The sequence below is a fragment of the Polypterus senegalus genome, chromosome 18 (assembly GCF_016835505.1).
Source record: "Polypterus senegalus isolate Bchr_013 chromosome 18, ASM1683550v1, whole genome shotgun sequence".
Lineage (NCBI taxonomy): Eukaryota > Metazoa > Chordata > Cladistia > Polypteriformes > Polypteridae > Polypterus > Polypterus senegalus.
In genome coordinates, this window is record NC_053171.1 from 43644967 (window position 1) to 43656465 (window position 11499).

General features: G+C 35.3%; 1 protein-coding gene across 2 annotated transcripts in view; it reads left to right on the forward strand.

Moving 5' to 3' along the window:
• nudt14 (nudix (nucleoside diphosphate linked moiety X)-type motif 14) overlaps positions 1-10554 on the forward strand; it is a 131519-nt gene extending 120965 nt beyond the window's left edge. Inside the window, exons 5-6 of one of the 2 annotated variants that reach the window (XR_005631242.1) lie at positions 6369-9399; positions 10065-10554. Coding sequence is in view for 1 of the 2 variants with exons in the window: in XM_039741284.1 (XP_039597218.1) it covers positions 6369-6618 (250 nt within the window). In the remaining variant the exon portion in view is untranslated. Of the gene's footprint in view, positions 1-6368; positions 10011-10064 lie in introns of those variants that run through there. The other variant, XM_039741284.1, reaches the window with a different exon arrangement.
• The last annotated feature ends 945 nt before the right edge of the window (positions 10555-11499 follow it).

Here is an 11499-nt window from a genome sequence, read left to right on the forward strand (position 1 = left end):
GTTCTTCCTCCCACTATTAGACTTTTACGTGTGTATTGCTTATAAGGACAGTTTGGTGAACTAACCACAGAATTTGCATTTCTAAATTTTAAACATGTTTAATATTTGCAATTTGAAATTGGTATGGTTTCGACCTATAGCTTAGAGGTAAATTAGGGAGGTTAAGCCTAATTACCACGTACCTTACATTATAGAATATTCTTTTTATTTTTACTAAATTGTCCGTTCTGGACTATTAAAACATTGTGTAATCATCATATAAGAATACCCTTAAAAATGAAATTAAATTCTACAGATATATAGCATTATATGATCCTGCTCAAGTGACCAAATGAGGACATCTTCTCTACAGATAGTTGATGTTTTTGATGACCTACCTGCACTGCAACAGGAGGAACTCGTTATTGGCCCTTGGTGCCATGTCCAGAAATGATCACATTTGGGGGCTGCTGCGTTCATATTGTTTGATGTTTTTGACCTTTTTGATGATATTCATCAGCTCCCTTGTGTTTCTGCACAATGCTTTTTCTGACAGCTTTAACTTCCTGATGCTTTTTCAGCTTCCCTTGTCTCCTTTCCTTTTTGTCCATGCAAGCTCTTGCCTCGGTGCAACTCCAGTTTTATCTGTCTTGTATCCAGATTGATGAGTACTTAAGGTAGTCTTTCTGAAATCATCTGAGGTTTCTGTATTCATGATACACTAGCCTGTACAGGTAAGGTCAAGCTGATTAGTTACCTTTTTTGTATGTAACGTTTCCTGGAATTTAGCTGTCTAAGTGGATAAATTGATACCCGTTATTTTTTACATATTTTTAACAGCGTGGCTCATTTAATTTTACAAATTAATTATTCTTATTGATTTACTTTTTATATTGCATCCACAGAGCAGCACATAGAATTTATGGATATAGAGCAATTATTTCTGAAAATGAAGTACTGTTTCTCATTAACATAATTACTTATTGCAAGCTTCTGATCAGCAGTGTAGATAAAGAATTTCTTGTTGTTCTCTCTCTTGTTGAATGAACCCTAGCCTGAATTAATCTATTAATTTTTTACATTTAAGATTTGTCATTTAAAAATTTACCAATGATGTTTCTTGTCCTAGAGTGAATATAAACACAGGGAACTCCAATTTCTGTATTACATCTTGCCTGAAGAAGGGGCCTGAGTTTTCTTGAAAGCCGGCATATTGTAATCTTTTTAGTTAGCCAATAAAAGGTGTCATTTTGCTTGGCTTTTCTCTACATTCATAATGGCTAACACGGTGCAACACCCTAGTACTTCAGTCTAGATGATAACTATACATATTTTATTTCTAAAAAATAATATTCATAGTAAAAAGGGTCTCTCATTGTAAAATGTACAAAGTATACATTGAAAATAGTTCCCAGGCACTCTTGATTGCTAAATATGCACTTTTTCTGTTAACTCTAAAGCTAAGAACAAAGGAAAAGGTTTCAGCTCATTGCAAGTCTTAGTCATTTCCATAAAAACACTTAGCCAATTGGGGACAGCCTGAAAAGTCTATCACCCGTTAGCTGAAATTTTTCCTATCAAAGTGTAAAAATAATATTACAAGGCACATTTCTGAAAACCACTTATAAAAAGAGTATTTTATTTCTGAATTTATGGAAGACATTAAACTCTATGACTTCTTAAACTGTTTACTTGTGAAGCTTACTTAACAGATCTGATTGTCATCAGTTGAGAGCAGATGCATGTGCCATGAGCTGGGAGAGAAACTGTTATCGGAGCTTGTCAGTGATAAGACACAATATTATCAGGAGAATCAATCAGGAGAACACACTCAAGGTTTCTAAACATGTTTAGTTAGGCCTCCCTCCCCTCTCTGAGGTGTCCTCTTCTGAGAAAGTCTGGCTGTGCAGGTTGGCAAACTTGAACACACTCTGACCTGCTTCTCTTCTTTAATATGTTGACACATAGCTGGTTTGCTGTCAGTTTTAACACTGGTAAGGTGAGATTTTTGCCACTTTGTTGTGTGAGGCAAGCACCTGACGTTTATACATTTAAGTGTACATGACATCTGTTGCTTTCTAAGTACTATTGCAGTGTTTATCAGTTGTAAATTGGGCTGTGGTTTCTTTAAAACAGTGACAAGCAATATTTGTCTTTGTGCCTCATTAACCAGCCCTCATGCCCACATGGAGCATTCCATAGATACAGACTGAAAATTGCACAAAGCAGTGCACTGAGTACTTCCCAAGCAGGTAAAAACAGGCCTTTCTCAATTAACCAGTACATATTTCATTCAAGAAGTATAGTAATTGGAGAAGCAGGTATGCAACATTTTACCTTTTGATATCAGGCAGAGTTCCAATACTGTGACTAAAGTTACAGACAGCACTGAAGCTTTGAGAATATAAGGCCTCTTCTTTTTCAGTTGAGTATTACAGATTGATGCCAGAACTTAAATACGAGAACCACTATTTAGAGTTAGATCTATGAAAATATGTAGCTACTGCTTACGTTGTTTTTAAGGTTGACTGTCTAAACATTGGCGATTAAAGGTTATCTGGTTTCTCTTCAGGTACAACTGGTCTCCTCATGTGTACATCTACATCCAATGATTATATTTTATTTTACCTTTTCATAGAGTAGTTAAATAAATTTAAAAAACAATCCTAATGAAACATATTGGCAGATCCTGGCTTCAACCACAGTCTTATTTTTTCTTGGGAATGTTGTAAATCCACACTGTATGGAGAGGGTGATACCCAGGCAGACATGCTGCTGTTTAAAAGCAAATACTGAGTACATTTGTTTTTTTTTAAGTTTCACACAAGGAATCCCAAAAGAACATTTTTATGTATCATAGTGAACCATGAGTATCCAAGAAAGCTTCTTGTAAAAAAAAAAGACTTACACATTTCATTATTTTTATCTGAATTTCAACATCTTTAGGTATAACATCACTTTTCATCTTCAACATTGAACCAGGTGGTTTATTTCCATTATCTTTGTTCCCAACTAGGGGGCTTCACTCGCCAACCCCCATTTTTGTTTTTCCGGATACACACTTTTAAGATTTTTTTTTCTTTAAATTGTTGCTATTTCATTAGTTTCACTTTTATTTTAGAACTTCTGTAAAAACAATATTTGGAATCTTTCGAGTCCCAACGTGCTGAATCTTTTTAATGAGGTCAGTTAAAAAGTCATTGTGTTTAATGACTTTGTACCATAAGTCGGGATATGTTTCTGTTTGGAATTTCTGCACAGACAAAATGATCATCAGCAATTAATAATTTTTTTTGCAAAGTAACCTATAAATGCATGTGAGGTAAACTCCATTTTTGAAATTCTCTTGACTTAAACTTCAAAGCATTACAATATTTACTAACTTCTGACATATCAGCTATGTCCATATATTCGATCTGTATTTGCCTTTTCGTTATTTCTGTGAGTAATTATTTCTCTTTCTTTGCACTAATACGATGTTTGCTTTCTTTTGTTTTGACACTGTCGTTTTTTTCTGCTTTCATATTCTGTATCGTGCTCCGCATGTGTTTTTGTGCCTACGTTTTTTTTTGAGTCTTTTGAATTCCAGTTTTCATTATCTCTAACCTGCTTTGCATGTGTTTGGCCCCCTTTATAAGTTTAACCTCTTTATGACGTTTTACTTTGTTTTCTACTCTGTCTTTTATTTCTGATCTCGCTTTATCCTGCTTTTTTTTCAATGACACCTGGTCCGTGGTGATTATTTTCCCTTTTTCGAGTAATAATTTCCGTTTGTTTGCGCTACCATGATCTTTACTTTCTTTTTTTTATACTTTCTAATTTTCCTACTTTCATATTCTTTAACTTTCTCCACATGTGTATCGCAGCAACGTTTTTTGAGCCTTTCGAATTCCACTGTTTTCATAATCTCTAACCTGCTCTGCATGTCTATAGCGCCAACGTCTGGATTGGACATGCTTTTTTTTTCAATTCCACTTGTTCCGGGCTGATAATTACTTTCCTTATTTTCTGAATTTGCACCTAGATTATTCTTTTTCTTTTTTGTCTCTCCAAAGCTTTTGAGTCTCTTTTCTCCATGCTGCTTTCTTCTTCGCTTAGTCGTCTATGTTTCATTTATAACATATTGTCCTTATACGCTTTCTATGCGCTGAGAGCCCTAGATCTGTGTGTGCTCAAAGCCAAAACACGACTGAGTGTGTTGCTGCCCGTGCTCTTATTTGATATTGGTTGTAAGTAGGCCGTGTCTTGCAAGAATCTCATGGTCTACGTCATCGCGAGACAGTCCTGGGTCAATCTCTTGGCACAAAGTCTCATGTTTGGCCACGGAGCGTCTCGCAGGGACCTTAATCTCTTTAGTCTTGAGGGTCTTTTAAGTGTCTTGCGTGATCTTAACGTGAAGATCACATCTCGTCACCCTACTTTTCTCTCCAGGATTTTTTTTTTTATAATAGAGAGATATTACCAATGACCAGCTTTGCAATTTTGCGGTTCACTTGGTACCTAACGCCAGGCAAGCAGTGTCTTTCATAAGGCCGTGGGGGTGTTGTGGTCCCTGATTTGTTTCAGTTCATGTTGTAATGCAGACAATCAAGTTTTGCATTGTCCTCTGTGTGCTGTTAGGTTATTTGGGTTTTTATTTATATATATTTTTGTGAAGTTTTGTGCCAGACACAAACAAAACGCAAATAATGCAGTTCCAACAGGTGATTTTAAAACTTAAATCTGTAATATGAATGTACATAGATAAAAATTAAAGAAGCTTGAAGAAACAAACACTGAGTACAGTATAAAAACAGTGCTGAGAAAAATATAAAAACACAAGATTTTAACTGAGGAAAAACACATTAACACCAGTGTAACGTCTTCCTTATCTTCCTTGTTTGTGTTTTGTTTGTAACCCTGATAGTCAATAATTATGTAACACTAACTTTAGGATCTTTAATTATGATGGAAGAGCATCTGGAGCCAAGCCATCAGTCCCATTCTGGTTCCTGGTGTTAGTGAGAAGCTATCACAGTTTTTTCAGATTGCTACATTAAAAGTAGAGCAATGTTGATTAAGAAAGATTTGGTGCTGCTCTTTAAAAAATACTATTTGATTCTAGATTTCTCCTTTTAGAAGAATGTGACCAAGTTGGGTGTTATCTCTGTGGCTTGCATTAATTGCAAATATATACATTTTTTTTATTTCTGTCATATCTTTTACAAAACATGTATTGGTCCAGGTAGTGTATTCATCAGTCTAATTTTCTGTAATTATTATCTGATAAATGGTAATAAAACTAATAATTGTTAATTGTTCTCTAATAATATCTAATAATTATACCTTTGGATCAGTATATAGACTGATGACAGATGACAGTTTCCTAATGCAGCATTCTTTCAGATACAAAGTGAGTCACCACCATCTGACATAAACTCTTGCTAGTTTATGCTTTCCATTCATAAGTTGTGTCGGGGACTACATTAGTTTTCACCAGCTTCTTGAGTACTGTGTCCAAACCGACCTATTTAATCAAGCTGTATATGGGTAAAAGAAAGCAATGACAATATCATCATATTTAATTTAAAGTAAAAATAATCAGAAGCAGAAATTTTTCAAGTTATGCCTGTGTCTTTTACGAGTGTCATTGTGACATGCAAAAAGCATAAATGTAAAATAATATTCATCCATTTCCCAAACCCACTAAATGCTAAATGTACATGTTTGGCTTCAATCAAATCTCACCAGAACTGGTCACAAACCAGGGGCCAAGCTTGGAACAGAGCAGATTTACTCATGCACACTAATTCACTCACTCATTCCAGGCTAATGTAGTGATGCCAGATATCCTAGCTGCCATGTCTTTGGGAGTATCCATAGAAAGAGCTCAGTCGTAAATAGGGAGTGTATGTTATATCCACACAAACGGTGGCAGAACCAATTTTAAAATTGGTTTCCTGAAGCCAATAAGTAGCACCACTCCATCGTGTGAATGTGCCACTGTATCTGTACATGAATGTGCCACTGTATCTGTACATGAGGTAAGCACATTTTTACACCAAAACAAAATATTTAATGGACATGCATCTAGGTCTGTGACTTTTGTTTTGCAGTGAATCATCTGAACTTATTTTTTGAGGTATATGGTCTGTTATCTTCAATATCAATCTAACACAAAACTGAAAGTCTTTCTACAGTTAGTTTCCTTTTAATGCATACTTTTTCTGATCATAGTATCTAGATCAAACATGCATATTTGACTGAAGCTGAAGAGATTCACTTTCTGTCTGGATTCGATAAGCTGATATCCCAAAATATAAAGTATGATTGTGTTCAAGTCAGTTATTTGTACTTACACTGTTATAATTTAAATGGAGTGCATATCCACCAATCTTTTGATTTTGTAGATCTGGAGTCGGCGTGACTGGAGCCAAACAGACAATGTTTTACGCTGAAGTATCTGATGAGAACTGCGTTGGAGAGGGAGGTGGAGAGCCAAAGGAAGGAGAACTCATTGAAGTGGTGAAGATCCCTTTGCAAGAAGCCATGAACTTTGCTTATGATGAAAGCATCAGCAAAACCGTTGGGGTCATCTTCAGCTTCATGTGGTTTCACAGCCACATGGCTCCCAAGTATAAAATCTCCACAAATGTGTAATATTTGCTGAAAGTGAATTTTAGCCTGAAGTGAGCAGTGTTTTGGAAACGATAGACTAGGTATTATTAGTGTTTTATGAAAAAATGTAATTTGTGATCCACAGTTTCCCCTGACCAATTCAAGATAGTCATAATTGAGCAGACTGCAAGAGATGCTACTGGACTGAAGAACTGGTTGTTTTTATTTCCTGTAAAATTATGAAAAAAACTAATTTGTTCCTCTTCATGTAATTGTAAACACTATTTGTAGCCACCACATTCATCATTAATAGTGAGATGAGAATTCTTTGAGTGAGACCCTGTTAACCCTTCAAAGTGTGTTACATTGGCCAGTTACCTGACAGCTAAGCAGGCTGCACGTGGCATGAGAAAGTCAGATTGAACTGAAGCATTTGAACTCTTTGCTGCTTGAGTAGGGTCATTCCAGAAATATCTGTTTCACCATTATTTTACTTTAAACTGCCATGTTTCCCTAAACGTACTTTCCCATGACCAGAGGTGCATCCAGCATTCTGTTATTTCTGAGAGAAACTTTTAATTTTTTTTTTCTCTTGAATTTCAAACCTTTCATTTTAGGGGATGCACTGTTAATATTCATTAGTAACACTGCTGTGATTGAAAGATTGTAAGGCACTGAAAACTGCATGGTAGTACAGCAAATGTATAGGAATTAATAATATGGTTGCATCAATGGGCAGTGAAGCCTATTCAATCAAAAATGTTTTGGTCATGTAACATCAGTGGTTTGATTCTCACCAAAGATTCATACTCTATGTACTACAACTTTTCAAAGATTTTCATCATTGCAAACATGTTAAACATAAAATTTAATCTGAATGTAAAGGATCTGAATTGCCAAGCTGCAACTTGCTTGTTCTCATAACACCTTAAACAGTGAACACACATCATTTTAAGGAGACTGACATGTCAGCTAATGTGTAGAGAGCTCTTTAATAAAGCTTGACAATAGTGTTCTCTATCAAAAGTCATTGTGGCATGTTTACATACTTGGTGGTGCTGGTGAAGGACATTCATTGTAAAGACTTGTTTTGATGTTCACATCTTTGCAAGTTTTTCCACTTTCTACTTCAAGATTTTCTTCACTGTTTTTTCTCAAAGGAGCTGTTTTTGGCTTTCCCGTGAAAATACCAATGACTGCCACCAAAGAAAAAGGAAAGTTAATTGAAGAAAATGCACATATTTAGCTATATTGTTAAAGCAGTGCAGCATACTTCTCAGTTCCGCAGGACAGCTGGGAGCACAGCAGATATGGCTTCTTATTTTTTAACCTGTGCCAAAGAAAAGTGTTTTTGATACACTGGATGTTTAGCAGACACTTTTTGAACTGTACATTGTTCAGCATGGGCTATTTGCTAAATTGGGAAGAAGCCTAAATGCAAACGATCTGGGGTCCATGAGAGTCAATATGTTCTGTATTGATTTTTACTGATAAGACAGTATAGGGTTGTGAACTTAGATTTGCAAATGAGGCAATTAATCAGAACTGTTGCACAGAAATGCTGGAGAGTGTTCGATCTGTATTGAAAGAAAAACAACAGATTCTTCTCCAAGGCAGGTACTCACATAGTGCAGACAGGATGGAAAGGAGTTAAACAGATGTGAGCTTCTCATAGAAGAAGAGTTTAAGCATATTAATTGATTGCAGCACACGCTGCTTCGGTTTACTGATGTCTTAAATAGCATTCTTCTTTTGATATTCAAAACATTCAAAATTAAATGGTCTCTGGTCATTCTGGTTCTATGCATTTATGGAGACATTGGATTACTTTTTTGTTAGACAATGTAAATGTAAGAGGGTACACATCTGAAGCATTTGAATTCTGTTTCTATTTTGATGTTGGGCCTTGAAAAAGATAAGTTTGTCTCAGAGCATACTGAATGTACAGACTGGTGAACACAATGGCTTCCAATTTTAAAAAGACTGGAGTATTCCACTGCATGTTGTACTGGTACATTACATGCCGAAAACATTATCAGTTGACCGTCAATTTGCTCTTAACATAGTACTTTAAGCAACATGTAGGGGTGCCCCCAGTGCATTGCAGATCTGTAGATGGTTAAATGCATTGAATTCCTTTTTCTTTTGATGCAGAACGTTAAGAAATGTACTTGACAAAATGTATGCTAAATTTGTGGATTTCATTATTCATTTCAGACAATTTTGATCTGAATGCTGTTAATTTAATATGATAGCGTTTGCAATTAACGTTACATATGCAGATTCTAAAATGCACTAAATTTAATTTTTACAGTGATGCAACGTACATAAAGAAATAAAGATGACCTCACTGATTAGATTCAGTTTTGCTTACAAAAATATTTCAGTGCATGGCTATCAAAGTACTCTGTTTACAGTTACTACATGATGCCAGCATCTTGAGTGGTGCATGAATTTTCAATTTTGTAACATTCCATTTTCATTTTGATAAGCGTGGTTCATAAAAATCTTCAGATGACAGTGCATGCCAGTTCCCAATTGTGCTCTGGCTGATTGAACCCATACAATCCTATATTGATAACACTGCACGTTGGCAGCAAGCAATGCATATAAACTGGATTTCAATGAGCTTGTGATGCCAGATATTTATAAAATTAATACTGTGCCTTTGCATTCTGGACATTTTTTTTAATTTCATAGGATTGCACTTTACTTTTGATGCAGAGAGTTTGTAAAGATGAGATGATACCTGATCATGCTGTGTTTGGACATGCTCAAGCCCTCAGCCTGCCATTCTGATGTTAATGCTGGGTATGGACAGAGGTAAGATGTTCCTCGTGCATACTAGAATTAGAGATGTGTTAAGACTTTGCACTATTTTTATGTGAAGCTTCATCAAATTTAAACTAATTGCCCATCAGATAAGGCGTTGAAGTGTATTTTTCATTACTATTACTATTACTGTTAAACATGACATCGATAACCGTACATCCTGTGCCAGCATATGCAGGAATTGCATAGGCTCAACCAGTCACTCTTGAAAAAGACACATTTTATTGTATTTTTAACTGGCTAAGTTAAGTGGTTGTGACTTTCATTAAAAGTTCTTATATTTTTTGTAAGATTGTTTGATGTGCACTGTATTGGAGTAAGAAAGGCAATTTGCTCACATTAGTATTTATGTTTATTGGAATCACTGTAGATGTGATTTAAATCAGAAGTTATATTGAGTAAAGTGGCATTTATTTGTACTGGGATTTTTGCTTTGTTTTGCTTTATCCTTCTTAGCACTTTTGTAATTTATTTCTACATATCAATATAATTTGTCTTGTTAAAAACAAACTGAAATTGGGCAGAGTTGTATAAGTTATTGCTGCATGTGATCTTTAATTCGATAATTCACATATAAATAAAGAATTATACCCTCCAGTTCATTCCAGGTGTCATTCCATTAATACACTTTTCTGAACCTGTTTATTCGGTTATAGGAACACAAGGAACTGAATACTGGCCGAGCTGTAATGGGTTCAAAACAGGAGCCAATCTTTCGTGAGATTAAGTTTAAATGGAACCTCAATAAGTGGACTCCATGACTACAGACGATACTTCTTCATAAGGAGAAAATGTTTCAGGGAGTCCCCATAGAAAGACCTCCTAACAGCAGTAAACATGAATGAAATCAAACCTTTGGAGTTAAGTTCAACTATACATCCATTCAGTTTCCATTCTCCAAATGAACTCTGACACAACAGGGTGAACCCTAACCCGAAAGTCGCACAGCAGCTGGGAAAGGTATCATCTGTATGCAAACAAAAAGCCAATTTGTCAGCTGTCGTTCATGACACAAAGATAAAGCTGCTGACAATAACGTAAACATGAGATTGAAGAGTTTGTTTGTAAGAAAAGCACTGTGTGTGGATTTCCAAAAACTTACTACTGTGATACCTGAAATGAAAAAGTAAAATATTTTCCATCTTAGCACCTTCTTCTATGAAATCTGATTTTCCAAAAATATATACAGATACGAACCTATTTTGAAGAAAGGTTTATTTCTTTTTTATGTTATGCATGCATATGGTTGAAGAAAAAAAAAAACTGCATTGGGTTTGTGACAGATCTGCTTGGTGTCTGCCTCATGATTTCCAGGAAGATTAAAACGAACAAAAAGGCATGGAGAAACATTTCACACAGGTTAATTGCTTGGCCTTATGGTCAGTCAATGAAGCATCACCTAAGGTAATTAACTCATTGTTTAACTTGTCTAATCAGTTATCATTCCGGATTTATATATACGCTTGCCAGATTACTTTCATTTTACCCTGTCAAGCATCACTAAAAACTGTTTTCCCTTTGGTATTAATTTCAAGTAGTCTGGTATTATCAAAGACATTTGAATTCTTAGCTCTCATTCATTTATGCTGTAGCTTAAGTTTTTTAAAGTTAGTTGTCTGTCAGTCCAGTGCCAAAATTATATTTTACTATGTCTATAATAACTATTCACCCTCTTGAAAGTTTTCACATCTTGCTATTATACAACATTGGGTCACAACAGATTTAATTTGGCTTTTATTAACACTGATCAAGAGAAAAAGACTCTTTAATGTCAAAGTGAAAAAATCTCAGTGGTCTAAATTACTTCCAAATATAAAACACATAATAATTCATCATGTAAGTATTCAACCCTTTCAAGTCAGTATTTAGTAGATGTACCTTTGGCAGCGTTACATCTGTGCACAAGTCTCTTTCTCTATCATCATTAAACATCTGGATTTTCTCCCATTCTTCTTTGTAAAATTTCCCAAATCCTGTCAGTTTACATGGTCATCATGAGTGAACAGCCTTTCTCATGTCCAGCCACAAATTCTCAAAGGTATTCCGATCTTGACTCTGACTCAGACACTTCCAAGACATTAACAATATTGT